Source organism: Dryas octopetala, chromosome 9 (assembly GCF_963921425.1).
Source record: "Dryas octopetala chromosome 9, drDryOcto1.1, whole genome shotgun sequence".
NCBI lineage: Eukaryota > Viridiplantae > Streptophyta > Magnoliopsida > Rosales > Rosaceae > Dryas > Dryas octopetala.
The window spans coordinates 11,948,332-11,968,555 of NC_141374.1; the positions used below are offsets into that span (position 1 = coordinate 11,948,332).

Genomic DNA, 20,224 nt, shown 5'->3' on the forward strand with positions numbered 1-20,224 from the left:
GCAGAGACTCTGCAAGGCAAAATAACAGGGGAGAGCTTGGCTTTCAACATTAGAAGGCTTTAATAAGGTCATGCTTGGAAAGCATTATTGTTCGTCACTTTTTACAAGTCGGGAGTCTTTAACTCTTTGGTAGCAGAAATTCTCAAGAATAGGACTGTAAATCGGCTCAATACAACTCGAGTTCGTATCGAGTTTGGTTTGACTTTGGCTTGTTTAAGCACAATTTGTAAAAGAAACAATTCAAGCCAAGGTTAGTTCGTTTAAGAAACAAGCAAAGCTTGAGCTTTGGTATGTTCAGCTAGTAAAGCTCGTGAGTAGCTCGTATGTTCATCTAAGTTATAATAATGTTTAGATTATGGTGGTCATATGTTAGATATGCCATATATAATTGTACTACAAAGAATTAAGAATGTCATAGATAATTACATGAAATATCATTTTTGTATAGATGAATCACTAATAAATTCATGAGAAAAAAAAAAATTGTCTACAGACATGCAATTGTAGGCTAGTAGTATAGGTACACCATTAGATAAGACTGTGTAAATTGGATCGATATAGCTTGACCTCATATCGAGCTCGATTATTTTTGGCTCGTTTGAGCTCGATTATTTTTGGTTCGTTCGAGCTCGACTCATATAAGAAACAAACCAAGCCAAATTCAAGCTCGATATATTTTAGAAAAGCCAAGTTTAAGCACGATGGTATTCGGCTTGGCTCTGCTTGTTTACACCCCTACTCAAAGGTAGATTGATGTTGGATGATGGAGACGTACTTGGATGGAGGAATAGGATAAGGGGTCATGTTTGGGTTTACACAGATCAGGGCTAGCCCAAGGCTTATGGAGGCCCTAGACAAAGAGAGAGACACACATCCATTTTTATATACAATTAATACAAACAAAACATTAGCCTCTAGCCCAAATTCAGGCTCTCATTTAGACAAAAACCAAAATCCGTTAAAGTATTAGTTTAAAGAATGAGAGAAAATAGGACCAGCCCTGTGAAGCACCCTAATACAAATAAGTGGTGATTAAAATCACCTTGGGCTTGAATAATTAAAAGAAAAAGACTCATCTCCTTTAAAACCTAGCAAAAACAGTTGCATTTTAATTTGAAGAGGTCTATTTGATTATGGGTTATTTGGGTATAAAATTTCATTAGAGGCTCTCTAAGTGCATGGACCCTAGGCAGTCGCCCAGCCCGCCTAACCTCAGGGCCGGGCTCGACACATATCAAATCCGTTTAAGCCCTTGCACACAAACTTCACAATATCAAAATCGTTATTTCAATTGACATAAGTTAACAATTGTCCTATAATTGTTAACGGAACAAAACACAAGCACTAAATTGACAATTTTTAAAACACGAGGACCAAATGTGTTTTCTGGTCAAAACACAAGGACCAAAATCGTATTTTACCCTACTATATATTATAAAGTTAAAATTTGTGGTTAGAAAGACTATGAGTATCATGTTATGGAGTGTGTTATGTATGATATGATCTTAATGGTAACAAACCTCCTCTCACCCAATTTTTTTTTTCTTTTAAAAATGGATGGAATAAAGATTAAACAATAGAACGTGATATGATTTAAATGCTATTTTTATTTGTGGGTAATTCTACAGTTGTAACTTGGGTTGGCTCAACTAAAATTTTTTTAAAATTTTTATTTTATGTAAATTTGACAGCCCATTAAGTTTTAGCCAACAGTCTCATTTGTAGCTTATTTAAACCCATTCACTGAGAAAAATTTCTTGTCAAACCCACTTAAAAATGCCTAATTCTAACCCAAATTGAAGTCAATTAAAGACTCTTAACCTTTTTTTAAATTTTAAAAAATTTGACTCGAGTGTTAAAACTCTAAATTTTTTGAAAAATGGTTAAAAGTCTGTAATGGCAGCAAAAATTGATTAGTTTTCTAAATTTCTCTTCTAAATTCTACAACCTTTTTTTTTTTTTTTTTCCAGGCCTAGTACTTGAAGCTAGGTCTGCCACTAGGGACTAGGGCATGCATTTTCGACACTCTTCCTCATATGTGATATGTCCACCATATAGAATTACCAAAAGCATTTTTGATAGAAATAAATAAAAGTGCTTAATTATAAGTTATACAAGAGCTTATAAGTGATTTGTTTAGAAGGAAGCACATGTAAGTGTTTTTCCATGAAGCACTTAGAATTTTTATAAAAATTTATATGTGCTTATGAGCAGAAGCGCTTCCTAATAAGCAGTGCCAAACGGGCCATAGGATATATAATTATGTCATCAAAACCTTACTAGGAAACCTTTGGTGGGAACTTACCCCAAAAAGACCTCTAAAGGGACAAAGAGTAAGTGAAGGACTGAATGAAAAGAATACAGTGTTCTTATAAATTGCAAAGAGGGCTGCCATATGCACACCCTCTTTCCTCCCATTACACACCCTATTTTACTTTTTAATTTTTTAAATTTCTCTCTACACACCCCAAATATTACCAAATAACCTCACTTAGTAAAAAAAACCCTAACAACACCCCAAACCCAACCCATTCCTGGCCTCCACACAGCCATTGCATTCGTCGTCGACTCATTCTTCCTCCCCTCCTTTCTCTTCCTCTATCTCTTTCTCTTTCTCTTCCCTCTCTCTTTTTGTTTTTCTTTTTCGCAAGTCCCTTGTCGGATGGAAAGGAAGGCCAGCGAGCTTGCTGGCCTCAAGATCAGAGGTCAAAAACTTTCTACTATCCGGTAAGGAACATGCAAAATATAGATGAATAGAGAGAGAAAAGAGAATGAGTGAGGGAAGAGAGAGATAGAGAGAGAGAGAGAGAAGGAGAAGATGCGCCGCTGGTGAGGACTCCGATCGCCGGCGACAAGGGCAGTGGCGGGTGGAGGAGGCCGGCAATGAATTAAGTTGGGTGAGTTTTGGTATTTTCTGTCCTTTATGGTAATTTTGTTTTGGGTGTTTTTTGTCATTTCACAAAATGGTTAAAGGGGGTGTGTAGTGAGAGAAATAAGGATGTGCATATAGTAGCCCTCATTGCAAAGTTGGGTGTCTATCCAAACTTTAGATGTGCCTGATTAAACCCGTTGTAGAGAGAATTCAGAAAGACGTACAAAAAACTCCCTTCATTATGTGAAGCAATAAAGAAAAATAATTGAAAAAAATAGGATAACACTGGCCAGATAAATAAAGCTCAAGGTAACATCATGGTGTCACACAAAAGAAAAAAGAATATATAAATGAAATAATAATGAAATAACAAATCAAAGAACTAGTCTTGATCATCATGAATGTGCAGCCTGGCTCAATCGCCAAATTTACAGTCAATTACAAAGTGCATGGATTTCACCCTCCTGCACTCACTGATATCATTTCTCACTTGCATTGTAAACTTTTAACCGTCTTGGCGGACACATCCAATGCTATGGTGCAGTCCATTGTAGCAGACTTCTTCTTCTTCATGATCATCATCAATTCAACCTTTCCAGTCAATTTGGCTTGGCTGTTCAGCGTCAACACCCCGCTGCTCAATTCACTGCCAAGATTAGAACTGCTTAATGCACTGGAACTCAAATCCACTGTCACATCGATCTTCTTGGTGCCACGCATTCCGGCCTTGCCCTTTGGAATCACAACTTGCCCCACAGTCGCGCCTTGGTACATGAACGTTACAGTGCCTGCATCAAACTTATAGGGACCCCAGTTTGTGTTCTTCACCCTGATTTGGGTTGTGAAGCTTGTGTCAAATGAAGGTGTTGCTGGCACAGAGTTGAGCTTTTGGACATTGATGGCGCCTAATCTGACCTTGGGGGTCTTAACACGCATCACAGTGAGTCCAAAAACGGTCATGACAATAATTTGAAAGACAATGAAAATACCAATATACGTAAACAGCTTGATTCTCTTCTGGCGTTTGAGCTCATCTGGGGATTGCAAAGATTCTCCATCACTTCTTGTGTAACCATTTGCCGATTGCATGGTTTGCTGGTTCTTCTCTGCCATCTTTCTTTTCCAGTTGAAAGCTTTGAAAGAAAATGCTCTGTGTTTTATCTGTTTAGCTCTCTAAATTAAGAATTGAGCAAGTGTACTAATTGTTTGTTGTAATATTGGCTAAATGCTGCGTGGTATATATAGTAGTGTTTTGGACAAGTATTTGATTTATGAATTGAGAGGAAATGATTTGTACGTGTAAGCTTCAATTCCTGGAAATGCCCAAATGTAACCAAACGCGCATAGTTTGGAGTATTTGACTTGTGGTCTTCTAGAGGGTCGAATGAGTTCCCATGAGGAGCTTAATTTGGGTTCTTGCTGTAACTTCAAGTCTTAATGCCCACATAGCTTACAAAGAAAAGGATAAAATAAAATAAAAAATAATATCCCACAACAAGAAGCCGAGTACTTTGTAAGCAGTCCTTGTTTGTGTTCTAGAAATAGTCTTTATGCCGTTACAGCCTTCTCTATTATTCTATACTTTATTTTGCTTTTCATCCGTATAATATCTTGGGAATCAAAATTGCCGATACTGATGTTTGATATGTTCACCAATGACTCATAGCAAAAGCCTAAAAGGTCTTCACAAAAGTCATCGATCATCTAGAAGTCAATATATATTTCCCAACTGTGGACGCCCGCTATTGGTGGATCTGAAATAAAATACTAAGGTTATTTCTGATTTAAATCACTGAGGAAAGGTGACACTGATAAGCTGATAAACTGCTCAATAATTGTCCAATTTTCAAGCCATGTTATTTACCAATTGGCTTGTAAATGACCTTTATGTTTTTCTTCTTGTCTATTTTTTTTTTTTTTCAATGGACTCTGTCCTCAAGCTAATTGCTCGAGAAGATGGTGGGAAAAAGAATCAAAAGACCACTATAGAAAATGGCAATACTTAAATTGTCGTCTAGAATAATATGGTCGCCATTCAACCACAAAAAGCACAATTAAAAACTGTTAAAAAATGAAATCTAAACATAGAGAAATAGAGCAGAATATAGGAAATTAATCTTCTAAAAAAGAAGAAGAAGAATTAAAAATGACCCCTTTAAAGGGTTACAATTTAGCGAGAGGGGAAAACTAAATGACAGAATGTTACATGTTACATGCAATTACCATACTTTCTCATTCGGGAGCAACATTTCATGATCTTCCTCCGAAAGACCAAAGTAGGGGGTGTACTCAATTTAGATTTTCAATGGTTTTTAAAGATTTTTTTTAAGTGACAGACTTTTATAGACTTTCATGCATGAAGTTTTTATTTAAAAAATAGTTAATTAGAGATACACTTATTTCTGAGGCCCAATTTGATATTACCCTATCCTTTTGATATAAACTAATTTTTGAATTTGTTTTTCCCCATAATTCTCAACTACCACAGCAAAAACAGAAAATAGGTTTTTTAGGTTTTTTTTGAAAGCTGCAGTGACTTACAGTAACAATGAATTTTTTATTTTACCCATAATACCCTTATTGATTTCTATAATTTTTATTTGTTTATTTTTAATTAAAAAATATGTCCATTGTTAGTTATATTTTATAGTGTGATAATTAATTATGATATTTTATTTATACAATTAAAATTATAATATACCTAAAAAAATAATAGGCATACTTATTAAGTAATGTTGTTCTTAGAAAAATTAATGCTAATAAAAATTTGTAGTCAAAAATTTCAAAAACAAGTAAAAAAATATTTTATTTTTACCAAACAAATAAGTGAAATGCACTTTCAGCATTATGTCCATTTTAGTAATTATACACAGTCACAACATTTTTATATTAACATTTACTAAACACTTGATATTGTTTATTGCACTCACAACACTTTTGAAAACATAGTTTACCAAACACTCAACTGCTTTACTTTACAGCTAATTTTACTTCACAGCTGTTTTTTCTCACAGTAATACCAAACTGGCTCTTAATGCTTTCTGGGTATTAAATTCAGATTTTGGGGTTTTGCAAGATTTTTGGGTCTTTAATTGTATAGGTTTTTCAAAACGCATTTAATTAACGTGTTTGACTACCTATAAAAAAAGGATGGTATATTTTGTAAAGAGATAATTATAGATCTGATCTACTTATTTTATAACTAGTTCAATTTTGGTCCACGATTTTTTTTAAGTTCAGTTTTAGTCCACTAATTGTTCAATAAAGGTCAAGATTTGTTATTTCAAATTTGTCCCACCTTTTACTCTATTAAATCTCAGCCAAATTCAACAAACATATACTTGTTTTAAAAATATGCGTCTCCTCTTTACAACCATATAAAGATCATTCAAATCGGAGTTCTAAAACTCAAGATAATTGACCCCAAAGTAAGGTATCTGAAACTACTAATTTTTGCTAAAAAATTTTCAAACTTTACCAAATTTCAATTTTCTTTTATTTTAATACTCCAAATTAGTTCCTATGACTAAGAAATGATGAAATATAACTTAAACTTCAATTATAATTGAAGAAAACACAACAAAAATGATTTAAAATCATAAATTAAAAAAAATTGTGAACCAAAATTGAACTTTAAAATAATCGTAGACCAAAATTGAACTAGGTATAAAATATATGGACCAAATTTGTAATTTTCTCGTTTGTAAATATCAAGAAATAAATACCCAAACTATTAGCTGACATCAGGAAAAAAAATAATAAAAAATGTTAAACTACCTAATGGGCGTATTCTAAAATAGGGTGTTGAAAATGGATGTATTCTAAATGACTCTAAAAAACATTATGACAGACATTGACTTGGTAGCAAAGGAGCATGTACCAAGTTGACACATGATTTTAAAAGAGAGACAATGAAAGAAAAACAAGAGTCTCTTCATTATATGCAGCAGTAAGAAAAGATTATGTAAAATGAGTAACAAAGGCCTAAGAATTAAAAGAACAGGGTAACATCATAGTTCTAAAGAAAATCGTGGTATCACTCGGAGAAAAAAAGAATAAAATAAAAATGAAATAACAAATCCAAGAACTAGTCTTGAATGTTGATCTTTTGCAATCCACATCCTGAATATGCAGCCTGGTTCAATTACCAAATTTACAGTCATTTACAAAGTCCATCGATGCTGTCCTTTCTCACTTGCATTGTAAATTCTGGACAGTCTTTGTTGAGACATCGAAGGCTATGGTGCAGTCCATTGTAGCAGACTTCTTCTTCTTCATGATCATCATCAATTCAACCTTTCCAGTCAATTTGGCTTGGCTGTTCAGTGTCAACACCCCACTGCTCAATTCACTGCCAAGACTGGAATTGCTTAATGCACTGGAACTCAAATCCACTGTCACATCGATCTTCTTGGTGCCACGCATTCCGGCCTTGCCCTTTGGAATCACAACTTGCCCCACAGTCGCGCCTTGGTACACGAACGTTACAGTTCCTGAATTGAACTTATAGGGACCCCAATTTGTGTTCTTGACCCTGATTTGGGTTGTGAAGCTTGCATCAAATGAAGGTGTTGCTGGCACAGAGTTGAAGTTTTGAACATTGATGGCACTCAGCCTGACCTTGGGGGTCTTAACACGCATCACAGTGAGTCCAAACACAGTCATGACTATGATCTGAAACACAATGAAAATACCAATGTACGTAAACAACTTGATTCTCTTCTTGCGTTTGAGCTCATCTGCGGATTCCAAAGACTCTGCATCGCTTCTTTGGTAACCATTTGCTTGGGCTAAGGGATAAGCCTGGTGGGTTTTCTCAGCCATCTTTCTTTTACTGGAAAGCTTTGAAAGAAAATGATCTGTTTCTGATGTTAAGCTTTGTAAATTATATATGAATTGAGCAAGTGTACTTGTTTGTTGATGTTGGCGGAATGCTGCGTGGTATATATAGTAGTGTTTGGACAAATATTTGATTTACGATCGAGTTCAGAGGAAATGATGGGTATGCGTAAGCTTCCAGGAAATGCCTAAATGTAACTAAACGCGCATAGTTTGGAGTTTTGGACTCATGGTCTTCTAGAGGGTCGAACGAGTCTTTGGAAGAGCTTAACTTTGGCTTTTTTGTTTTTGCTGTAGGACTTTGTAAGCAGACTTATTATAGATCCTTATATGTGTAATGTGTTCTAGGAAAAGTCTTTATGCCGTCATAGCTTTCTATTATTCTATACTCCATTTCTCTTTATCAATTTAATATCTTGGGAATTTTACATATGCGGCATTACCTGTTAAAATATCAAAATTGCAGATTCTGATGTTTAATATATTCACCAAAGTCAACGATCATCTAGAAGTCAATGAAATTCCCATCTCTGGACGCGTTTGGTGAAAGCAATAAAATATTCTTCCTTCCAACTCCAACTCACATTTCCAGCAAGTTCATTCCCCTAAATAACTTATTGAAATTGGCCAAACCCAAACACTTTATATAACACACTACTCCTCCTTTATTTCCACAAACAATTCCCTCCTCTTCCGACTTTCATCACAGAAATAGAAGCCCACAAAAGCAGAGAAATTTTATTATTGCTTATATCAGAAAAGAAAAAGAAAGATGGCTGAGAAAACCCACCAGGCTTATCCCTTAGCCTCTGCAAATGGTTACCAAAGAAGTGACGCAGAATCTTTATCTGCAGATGAGCTGAAACGCAAGAAAAGAATCAAGTTGTTCACGTATATTGGTATTTTCATTGTGTTTCAGATCATAGTCATGACTGTGTTTGGACTCACTGTGATGCGTGTCAAGACCCCGAAGGTCAGATTGGACGACATCAATGTCCAAAGCTTCACCTCTGTGCCAGCAACACCATCATTTGAGACAAGCTTCACAACCCAAATTAGGGTGAAGAACACAAACTGGGGTCCCTATAAGTTTGATGCAGGAAATGTAACGTTTGTGTACCAAGACGCGACTGTGGGGCAAGTTGTGATTTCAAAGGGCAAGGCCGGAATGCGTGGCACCAAGAAGATCGATGTGACAGTGGATTTGAGTTCCAGTGCATTAAGCAGTTCTAATCTTGGCAGTGAGTTGAGCAGTGGGGTGTTGACGCTGAAAAGCCAAGCCAAGTTGACCGGAAAGGTTGAACTGATGATGATCATGAAGAAGAAGAAGTCTGCTACAATGGACTGCACCATAGCATTTGATGTGTCGGCCAAGACGCTCAAAAGTTTACAATGCAAGTGATCAAGACTAGTTTTTTATTTGTTATTTAATTGTTATTTTCTTTTCCTTCTTTCTTTTTTTTTCTCTGTTTGACGCCTGGGATTTGTTGTGGAGCTATTAATGGGATTTATTAATTTTTTTTTTGTCACTGAGGTCATTGTTCTGTTTTCTTTGTTTTATATGATTGAATATAAAAACAGGTGCTTAATTTCTACAATTAATAGCAAGAATACCTGGCTTACTTATATAAAATCATGTCAGAATAACAACAAATACATTGATACGGCTGCATGCATCCATGTGTTTTATTTAGAAAATGGGGAGAGCAAGAACCAAACTCTCTGGAATTAATGTCCAACATTTCATGTATGCTTGAAGTCCCATTTGGATTCTGCCGCAAAAACTGTTTTGCGGTTGCCAAATATTGTTGGCCAACAAATGAATCAAAGTTTTCAATTACTTGAAGGATAGACTGGCAATAACTTGGAGGATGGAACTTAGAAGAATCAGCTTTTGTCTAAGGCTGGGAAAACTGTACTTATTAAAAATGAAAGACAAGGATACCAATCGACTGAGACATCTATTGTACCACCTTCATTCACCAAAAATAAAAATTAAAGCTAAATTTATATATAGAAAGCATCTCACAGTAAGAAAGAAAGATAGTGGCCTCTAGTTAAAAGAACAAATGAATAACATTGTAGCTCTACAACAAATCCAAGCGTGATACAGAGGAAAAAGGAACAAAAGCAGAAACATAGATTGCCAATTTGATTCTCTTCTTCATTTGAGCTCCTCGGATTGCAAGGTGACTGATTCTTTGCCCTTTTTGGAGTAGTCATTTGCTGATTCAAATCTCTGCCATTCTTCACAGACATAATAATATTATTTGTTTCCTGAAAAGCAGTTTTGAAAGAAAATGTTTCGCAGGTAAAGGCTAAAATGAATTGAGCAAGTGAGCAAAGTTTAGTATCTAGTTGTAGGTGGAAATGCTGAAATGTAGCCAAACGCGCACAGTTTTGAGTTTTTGACTTAATAGTCTTCTAGATGGTGAATTGAAAATATCCTTTTGTGTTGTAGCTAGGCAAAGTCTTTATGACATCATGAATTTCTATTATTCTATAATTGGTTTCTTTTTTCATCAGTTTAATATGTGGGAAGGGTCTATGCCTGATAAGTTTAACATGTGAATAGTATAATAGCTTCCAAATCACTTTCTCAACCATATTCTAGAAGACCAGACAGAAATCAATAAACTCTACCCAGCTATGCGCGTTCTGGTTCCATTTTCCTGGAAGCTTACGCCAATCCTTTCCAACCACTATAAATACAACACAGCATTCGCCCAAAATTTCCACAAACAATTACTTCACTTGCTCAATTCATAATTTCGAGAGCTAAACAGCAAAAACAGAATCACATTTTTCTTTCAAAACTTTCAGTTGGAAAAGAAAGATGGCAGAGAAGAACCAGCAAACCATGCAATCGGCAAATGGTTACACAAGAAGTGATGGAGAATCTTTGCAATCCCCAGATGAGCTCAAACGCCAGAAGAGAATCAAGTTGTTTACGTATATTGGTATTTTCATTGTCTTTCAAATTATTGTCATGACCGTTTTTGGACTCACTGTGATGCGTGTTAAGACCCCCAAGGTCAGATTAGGCGCCATCAATGTCCAAAAGCTCAACTCTGTGCCAGCAACACCTTCATTTGACACAAGCTTCACAACCCAAATCAGGGTGAAGAACACAAACTGGGGTCCCTATAAGTTTGATGCAGGCACTGTAACGTTCATGTACCAAGGCGCGACTGTGGGGCAAGTTGTGATTCCAAAGGGCAAGGCCGGAATGCGTGGCACCAAGAAGATCGATGTGACAGTGGATTTGAGTTCCAGTGCATTAAGCGGTTCAAATCTTGGCAGTGAATTGAGTAGTGGGGTGTTGACGCTGAACAGCCAAGCCAAATTGACTGGAAAGGTTGAATTGATGATGATCATGAAGAAGAAGAAGTCTGCTACAATGGACTGCACCATAGCTTTGGATGTGTCCGCCAAGACGGTCAAAAGTTTACAATGCAAGTGAAAACACAGACGGTCTAATTAAATTTGGCTGCATCTTCAGCATTTGGGTGGCTGAGTGACCAAGACTAACTAGTTTCTTGATTTGTTATTTTTTTATTCTTTAATTTTTCCCTGTTTGAGGTTTGGATTTGTTGTAGTCTTGTAGAGCTAGCTATGATGTTATTTATTTATTGTTTTAATAAACAGAGACCATCTATTTAAAATAAACTTTGTCATATATCATGCTCCTAATTAACAGCAAAAAAAAAAAAAAAATCCCAAAAAGTCTAGTTTTTTTTTTTTTGGCCAGGCAAAAAAGCCTAGTTTAACAGGTAATAAAGAGCAGCCATGACAATCACTATTCAAATCATGGAGGGCACCTCAAATTAATTAATAGCTAGTTATCGTGCAAAAGTGCAGTTAACTTTGTCTCAGGTTAATATTTTGGCTTCTAGATGGCCTTAAGAATTCTGTAAGTACCTTTCAGTATTTTGGTGTAAGACTCTATTCTATGATAAATATTTATAGACATAGAACCTTCAACTTTACACGGTTTGTTGTGTGACCAAAAATTTTCACAAGTCAATATCACGAGCCCCTGCAAAAGAAACAAGAAAGCACTTCAAAAGTCAGAGGAACATTGAATTTGAATGTGAATGTGTTAATGTGATTAATACCTATCAACATAAATTAATAAATAAAAAAATACATTATTGAATTTGTTAATGTATAGCATATAACGCGTGTTAATTTGTGTGTTTGTTTTGTTTGTGTTATATTGGGCTTTTATGCCATGTTGGGTCTTTGGGCCATGACCAATCTGCAATCAAGCGAACTCCCCTTGCAATCTTGCATGCAATTCTGAACTCCACTTGAGAAATTGTGAAAAAAGAATGGGTTTGTCTATAAAAGGGACCCTCACCACTTAAATTAGCTAGGGACCCCTTTTTAAAGTGATGGCTATATCCTACGTCAAATACTTTGAAAATATCCTCTCATTCATATAGTGAAAACCCTTTTTCAAAGAAGACGTGGTCTGTAATTAAATCGGATTGGGTGAACAACTATATATTCTTTTGTTCTTTATGAGGTTTCCAACATTCATCATTTGGACCGATTTCAGGCACCAATAGTATTAACTTATAAGTTATAATAATAGGTCTGATTTGGTGCATAACAATAAACAAGAAGAGTGGTATGCAACATGCGTATATATCATAATTATATAAATAGGTATGGTTGGTCCGGTCTACAAAGGAGTGCCACCCAAAAGAGAATCTTCTTCCATGGTGACCTTGCAATTGTCGTTTTTGCCAATTTTTATCGTTGCCTTCTAGCTATAGCATCATTCTCAATTTATTTATGAACGCATTAAATATTAATTAGGATTGATTGTCACTTTGTTTGGTAAGGTACATGCTCTATCCCTCCACTCAATTGCTTTGAGTGGTCAACTTGCCAGTTGTTAATATTCTTACATGTCTCATTATCTCCAAGACACTTTCAGGCACTTATTGCCAAGCTCAACTTGGCATATATATATATATATATATATATATAAAATATAGACATAAATTCAATTTAGACACATAACTATATATGCTATTTCAACGGGGTCTACAAACTTTCAAATATTTTAAATATACACCTGATTTATTATGTAAATTAAAAAATAAAATTTCGTCCATCAATTTATTGAGAGATCAGTTAAATGTCAGCTTGGCTTTTGCTAACGGAGATTAATTGGCGACGTGACACCAACTCAGCATATATTTCCCGCCAAATGAGCAACACATGTCCACTTGACACGAGCTCACACACCCATCACCTCTTTCCCGCTCGTTGAACGCTCTCATAACCATTTAGTCTCCTAAAAACATCACGTTTTCTCCCAAATTCAAATATAAATCCCTCACTTGTGTTCAATAAGCGAGAAAGAGATGATGAGTTTGTGGACCCGTGTCAGGGGTTAGGTGGACCTATGTCGCTCATTTGGCGGGAAATGAGCGACACGGGTCCACCTAACGCCTGACACGGGCCCACAAACTCTCTCTCTCTATTATTATTAAATTGTGGGTCTGTGTCGCTCATTTGGCGGGAAATGTTTGCTGAGATAGCATCACATCGCCAAGTAATCCCAGTCAGCAAAAGCCAAGCTGTCATTTAACTGATCTCTCAACGAATCAATGTACAGAAATTTATTTTTCAATTTAGATAATAGATCGGGTGTATATTTGAAATATTTTAAAGTTCATGGACCCCATTGAAATAGCTTATATAGTTATGTGTCTAAATTGAATTTATGCCTAAAATATATTATACCTTGAGTTCGAGGGAATATATTCCATCTTATGCATGCCAGGTATTTGTTATAATTATACTGACATGATTATATATGAGTAACCATGTATTCATGCTATTATATAGAAGTTCAGCATCTGTTTCTATATTCAATCATATCATAGAAAATAAAAAAATAAAATAAAAAACAGAGACCTCAGTGATTGAAAAGAAAATAAGTAATCATTATAGGCTCTACAACAAATACAAAGCGTCATGCACAGACAAAAAAATAAATAAATAAAGAAAATAACAAATGAAGAACTAGCTAGTCTTCTGATCACTTGCATTGTAAACTTTTGACCGTCTTGGCGGACACATCCAATGCTATGGTGCAGTCCATTGTAGCAGACTTCTTCTTCTTCATGATCATCATCAATTCAACCTTTCCAGTCAATTTGGCTTGGCTGTTCAGCGTCAACACCCCGCTGCTCAATTCACTGCCAAGATTAGAACTGCTTAATGCACTGGAACTCAAATCCACTGTCACATCGATCTTCTTGGTGCCACGCATTCCAGCCTTGCCCTTTGGAATCACAACTTGCCCCACAGTCGCGCCTTGGTACATGAACGTTACAGTGCCTGCATCAAACTTATAGGGACCCCAGTTTGTGTTCTTCACCCTGATTTGGGTTGTGAAGCTTGTGTCAAATGAAGGTGTTGCTGGCACAGAGTTGAGCTTTTGGACATTGATGGCGCCTAATCTGACCTTGGGGGTCTTAACACGCATCACAGTGAGTCCAAAAACGGTCATGACAATAATTTGCAAGACAATGAAAATACCAATATACGTAAACAGCTTGATTCTCTTCTGGCGTTTGAGCTCATCTGGGGATTGCAAAGATTCTCCATCACTTCTTGTGTAACCATTTGTCGATTGCATGGTTTGCTGGTTCTTCTCTGCCATCTTTCTTTTCCAATTGAAAGCTTTGAAAGAAAATGCTCTGTTTTTTATCTGTGTAGCTTTCTAAATTAAGAATTGAGCAAGTGTACTTGTTTGTTGGAATGTTCGCTTCTGCAGCTTGGTATATATAGTACGTGTTTGAACTTTGAACAAGTGGTGGGTACGTATAAGCTTCCACGAAATGCCGAAATCTAAGCAAACGCGCATAGTTTAGAGTGTTTGACTTATGGTCTTCTAGATGGTGGAACGAGTTCATATCCATGAGGAGCTTACTTTTAATTAATTTTTGGTTCTTGCTGTAAGATGAAGTCTTTATGCTCACATGGCTTACAAAGACATGGATAAACTACTTAAAATAAAGAATATCCCACAACTAGGACTTTGTAAGGCTTAGAGATCCTTGCTTGTGTTCTAGGCAAAGTCTTTAACGCCCTCAAAACTTTCAAAGGCACATAATCTTTCCATTTTTATTAATCTGTTTCACATCTTAAAATATCAAAGTGGACGATACTTTTGTTTTCGGAGCAAGTAGAAGTATAATATTCCACAAAATAGGTGTCCAAAATTATGAGATACGATCATCTCCACATGTAACCGTGGAAGGTTCTATACATATATATATATATATAATATATTTATCCCAACATTATTCTTTTGTGTAGCTGTATTATTAAGAAATTATCAATTATAAATAAAATAAGGATAACAGAACTTCAAGGTGTTGAAAGAGTTGGTTTGGAAATGCAGCTGTAAATTCAGACACTTGAGTTTGAGTTTTAGTTCGACCCTTGGAGTCAGGCAGTAAGGGAGGTAAAATCTCTCGTGAATCCTTTAGGCCCAGCGTGGATTACTTGTCTTTGACCGGTCTAAAGGATTAGTCTGGTACACGAAAGCTGATACAGGACACCCTCAGTTGTCAAAAAAATAATAATAATAATAAGGATAACAAAGAATTCAAATCTACATACACGTACCATTTGAGTGATCGATATGTTGTTTTGATTAATCAAATCCACAATTTATCATCATTCTATCAGCTTTCCTCCACTGTACGTCTTAAATTTGTTAGCCTCAGTTGCTTTGCATATGATGATTTACTTTTAAAATGGAAGGGTTACTCATATTTTTTTTCTCTTCTTAAAATATTTTTATTATATAATCTTTTGTGAAAAATGATATCTTTTGGCATAATTCAAATAAGAAGCACAAATATCTACTACTCTTTACACAACTACCCATTTTGATTATGGAAGCTTCTAATATTAGCACAAATAAAAAAAAAATTTTACACTCAACTGTCAATTAAATGACGGTAGAGTAGAGAGCGTGTGGTCAACTAGTCATCATAGTATTAGACAATGTTATCTAGAAGGCGCGTTTGGGTTACATTTACCAGGAAGCTTACACCCATCATTTATTTCCTCAAAACTCATTAATTAAATGGCATTCCCAAACACTATATATACCACGCAGCATTCTGCAACACTCCCACAAAAAATTCACTTGCTCAATCATATTTTTAGAGAGCCAAATAAACAGATCAAGATCACAATATTTTCTTAAATTCAAAGCTTTCCAGGAAAAGAAAGATGGCTGAGAAGAGTACTCAACAGGCTTATCCCTTGGCCCCAACAAATGGTTACCAAAAAAGTGATGCAGAGTCTTTGCAATCCGAGGATGAGCTCAAACGCCAGAAGAGAATCAAGTTGTTTACTTATATTGGTATTTTCATTGTGTTTCAGATCATAGTTATGACCGTGTTTGGACTCACTGTGATGCGTGTCAAGACCCCAAAGGTCAGGTTGGGGGCCATCAATGTCCAAAACTTCAACTCAGTCCCTGCAACACCATCATTTGACACAAGCTTCACAACCCAAATCAGGGTCAAGAACACAAACTGGGGTCCTTATAAGTTTGATGCAGGCACTGTTATGTTTTTGTACCAAGGCGCGACTGTGGGGCAAGTTGTGATTCCAAAGGGAAAGGCCGGAATGCGTGGCACCAAGAAGATCGATGTGACAGTGGAATTGAATTCCAGTGCATTAAGCAATTCCAGTCTTGGCAGTGAATTGAGCAGCGGGGTGTTGACGCTGAACAGCCAAGCCAAATTGACTGGAAAGGTTGAATTGATGATGATCATGAAGAAGAAGAAGTCTGCTACCATGGACTGCGCCATAGCATTTGATGTATCGTCCAAGACGGTCAAAAGTTTACAATGCATGTGATATACTGGAAAAACTAAGCAGTGATCGATTGGTTGCTAGCTTCTTCAGCTAGCAGATTTGGATTTGCTAGATCAAGACCAGTTTCTTGTTTTGTTATTTTTTTATTCTTTATTTTTCGGTGTGACGCGTGGATTTGTTGTGGATTTTTCAATGTTATGTATATATATATGAAATTAAAAGAATTCCTTTTAGATCAACATGCTCGTAATCTCTTAGCAAGTTGATCACTCAGGCAATTAAATGGAATCATTAGGTACCTTGCAAAATGAAATATTGAAATGACAGACAATCTTAATATGTATACAGGCGTTTGAATCTAACTGTCACAAAATAAAGGAGTAGCGACAAAATAAAGATGCCTGCAGGCAACAAAATGGCAAAATGAATGACCATTGCAAGGTTACCACTAAAGAAGATTATCTTTTCCAAGCACTCTTGCCGTTCAGGTACACCGATGCTCCACCGAAAGCTCGGTGCAATTTTTTAAAACAGAAGCGCTTCGTACCGTTTCCTCCACCCGTTTTGAGGGTATACGCCGAAAGATTCACCTTATACGTACCCTCCTGGGATGTATAATGATTTTTGTGGAGACGTTATGTTAGGGTTTAATTAACCCTGAAATTTTGGACGAAACCCTAACATAAAGCCGACAAATCAGATCCGAGCATTCGGAGAAAAAAAAATTTACACTACCGAGCGCTCGGCAATGGTCACTAAATGTTTGGCGCTAGGTGCGAACGTGTGCACCTGAATGGGCCTAGATATATACATATATACACGCATATTGCACTGCACACACTTCTTGTTTAGTACTCCACTAATTAGCTTGTTAACTTGAATAACAATATAAATTTTGTGTCAGGAATTTTAGCTTTGCATAACAGTATGTAGAAGGACATCCAAGTCATTATATTTGTATGTTGATTAATTCAACTGTAGAAATTAATGGATGGATAATGTTATACTACAAGTCTACAACTTCTATGATTTATTTTTGGGTTTGAAACTTCTATACTCGATCGTGTAAGGCCACATTGTCAAATTTTTAATCGTCATAAATTTCAAAATTTTAATTTAGAAGGACACCGTAAAGACAACTAGATAGCAACCATCAGGTTAATAAATTGTAGAGATAATTAGACTTAGGTTCTTTAGAAAAACAGTTTTTAGATGGAGACCAAGGGGTGTTTTAAAATTTATAAAAAAATCATTTAAATTCATAATAAAGTTCTTTTAATTTATAAGAAAATTCTTTTAATTCATAATAAAATCATTCCCCGATTTGATTTGAAGGTATTTCTCCTCCTAGGGTGTATAGTGGGCTTTATAGAGGCTGTTTGGTTTTAACTCCGAGATTTTGGACTAGACTCATAAAATGGTATCTAAATCACTACCGGTTTTAGTTTAAGAAAGACTCATAAAATGGACTGAACTTTAAGTCTTCCTAAATTATATTATTTGATCCTTGGCTTTACACCTATCTTAAAATGTTCTTTAAAGTTTAATTTACAAGTTTATAAAAACAAAAAAGAGAGTTGAGTTTATAGGAGTTTATACACTTTATTATAGTTTTTTTTTTAAAAAATTACACTTTATTATAGTTTAAGCCTCTTATACACTATATAAATGATTTCTTAGCCATGCTCCATGATTGGCTCTTCATTGTTACTTTGTGTGTAGGTACGTCTACATCCTAAAAGCTGAATATACAAGTTTAAAATATCCTAAAAATGTTAATGCAATTCCAAAATTAACTTCAAATGTTCAAAAAAGCTATAGATGCATTTAGATGCAGAAGTATGCATTTAGACAATAATGCCGAGCACTCGGCAACTTTTTTTACATTGATAATTGCATGTACGCAAAATGTCGTTTGACTTAATTTTATTTTGAAGAACTTTGCCTTTTTTGTCATTGAAAATAATTTATCATTAAAATTAATAATAGCTACACATGATGAGTACAGGCTGTAGGAATAAATCTCAAATATCACGTTCTTCACCTGCCTAAAAGGACAAAGTATTATGTGTATATTATTTTTTGGACCCAATCGGATGTCATCCAAGTTTCCTCTTATATCAAACGCGATGTCCAAGCGACCCACTACAAGTCAAGAATCTCATGCACAATAATTATTTTATTGTATCTCAATACGTACAAAACACACAAAAGGTGAAAAGCTACTCCCCATTTGTTTCCAGAAACAACTCACCTATTATTCCTTTCTAATTACAGCAATACATTAATTAATCAAAATGTCCAAACACTATAAATACACATTTCTACCCATTACCACAAACACAACTCCTCCGATTCCCAATCCATCTTTGAGAAGCAAAAACATAAATATATTCCAGGAAAAGAAAATGGCTGAGAAGTACAATGATCACCTGGCACCGGCGAACGGGCACCCTAGAAGTACTTATGATCAAGAATCCGCCAGAAGTTTGCAATCTGAGGAGCTCAAGCGCCAGAAGAGAATCAAGTTGATAAAATATATTGGTGCTTTTTTTGTGTTTCAGATCATAGTCATGACCGTATTTGGACTCACAGTGATGCGCGTTAAGACCCCTAAGGTCAGGTTGGGCAACATCAACGTTCAACATCTGAACGCGGTCCCTGCAACGCCTTCGTTTGACATTAGCTTCACGACCCAAATTAGGGTGAAGAACACGAATTGGGGTCCCTATAGATTCGATGCAGGCACTGCAACGTTTCTGTACCAAGGGGTGACTGTGGGGCAAGTTGTTATTCCAAAGAGCAAAGCTGGAATGCGTTCCACCAAAAAGATCGATGTCACGGTGAGTTTGAATTCCAAAGCATTGCCTGGTACTTCTAATCTTGGTAAGGAATTGAGCACCGGGGTGCTGACTCTGAGCAGCCAAGCCAAGTTCAGTGGAAAGGTGGAGTTGATGTTGATGATGAAGAAAAAGAAGTCTGCCACAATGGACTGCACCATCACATTCAATTTGTCAACAAAGGAGATTCAAACTTTGCAATGCAAATAAGAGACAAAGCTAAGCATTGAGTACTGAGAACCAGCTATATAGGCTGTGCGCAGGATTTAGACTAGCTAGTTCTTGATTTGTCATTAATTGTTTCTTTGCTTTTTTTTTTTTTATGAATTTGATGGCTGTTCTCTTTATGATGTAAATGGTTTTATGAAATTGAATGATTAATCTGACACCATTGCGTTTCTATCAGAAAAAAAAAAAAAAAAAAAGAATAATTTTCTGGCAGAACTCAACAATCATCGCTAACATTTTGCATTAATTCCGTCATTCTATAATAATATGTAAATGTGGTTCTGACGCAGAACAGTTGCGGAAAAATTTATGCAACAACTTGATCGTTGCAAACCCAAAAAATTTGGAAAATGATTTCTACTAGTGAAAGGGTTTGGTTCTCATGGCGTTCCAATTATAAATAGATGGTCGCACCAAGACTCCACCAACGACGGTAGAGACTGGTGAGGCCCTCGGAATCCAAAGTGGATTTAGAATGTGCTCAAATTTGAAACAATTACAATCTTTTTAAAAAGAATATATATAAGCACAATTACAAAATTGTGCTTTGTGATAAGTATGTATAATACACAACCTA

The 20,224-nt window shown here is 35.8% G+C and overlaps 6 protein-coding genes and 1 pseudogene across 6 annotated transcripts; 4 read left to right on the plus strand and 3 right to left on the minus strand.

Annotated features, from left to right (window-relative positions):
• Positions 1-3,195: 3,195 nt before the first annotated feature.
• LOC147274124 (late embryogenesis abundant protein At1g64065-like) lies at positions 3,196-4,075 on the minus strand. The gene has a single exon (XM_086256839.1). It carries the CDS (start codon positions 3,983-3,985, stop codon positions 3,359-3,361), a length of 627 nt encoding a protein of 208 aa, XP_086112965.1. The 5' UTR covers positions 3,986-4,075; the 3' UTR covers positions 3,196-3,358.
• Positions 4,076-6,684: 2,609 nt separating this feature from the next.
• LOC147274125 (late embryogenesis abundant protein At1g64065-like) lies at positions 6,685-7,767 on the minus strand. The gene has a single exon (XM_086257396.1). It carries the CDS (start codon positions 7,694-7,696, stop codon positions 7,064-7,066), a length of 633 nt encoding a protein of 210 aa, XP_086113522.1. The 5' UTR covers positions 7,697-7,767; the 3' UTR covers positions 6,685-7,063.
• Positions 7,768-8,331: 564 nt separating this feature from the next.
• Positions 8,332-9,309, plus strand: LOC147274126 (late embryogenesis abundant protein At1g64065-like). The gene has a single exon (XM_086256867.1). The coding sequence runs from the start codon at positions 8,484-8,486 to the stop codon at positions 9,111-9,113; it is 630 nt and encodes a 209-aa protein (XP_086112993.1). The 5' UTR covers positions 8,332-8,483; the 3' UTR covers positions 9,114-9,309.
• A 1,139-nt stretch (positions 9,310-10,448) lies between these two features.
• Positions 10,449-11,390, plus strand: LOC147274127 (late embryogenesis abundant protein At1g64065-like). The gene has a single exon (XM_086256707.1). The coding sequence runs from the start codon at positions 10,548-10,550 to the stop codon at positions 11,172-11,174; it is 627 nt and encodes a 208-aa protein (XP_086112833.1). The 5' UTR covers positions 10,449-10,547; the 3' UTR covers positions 11,175-11,390.
• Positions 11,391-13,656: 2,266 nt separating this feature from the next.
• Positions 13,657-14,498, minus strand: LOC147274128 (late embryogenesis abundant protein At1g64065-like). The gene has a single exon (XM_086256896.1). The coding sequence runs from the start codon at positions 14,397-14,399 to the stop codon at positions 13,773-13,775; it is 627 nt and encodes a 208-aa protein (XP_086113022.1). The 5' UTR covers positions 14,400-14,498; the 3' UTR covers positions 13,657-13,772.
• Positions 14,499-15,898: 1,400 nt separating this feature from the next.
• On the plus strand, positions 15,899-16,761 carry LOC147274129 (late embryogenesis abundant protein At1g64065-like; annotated as a pseudogene).
• Positions 16,762-18,960: 2,199 nt separating this feature from the next.
• Positions 18,961-19,805, plus strand: LOC147274130 (late embryogenesis abundant protein At1g64065-like). The gene has a single exon (XM_086227574.1). The coding sequence runs from the start codon at positions 18,988-18,990 to the stop codon at positions 19,627-19,629; it is 642 nt and encodes a 213-aa protein (XP_086083700.1). The 5' UTR covers positions 18,961-18,987; the 3' UTR covers positions 19,630-19,805.
• The last annotated feature ends 419 nt before the right edge of the window (positions 19,806-20,224 follow it).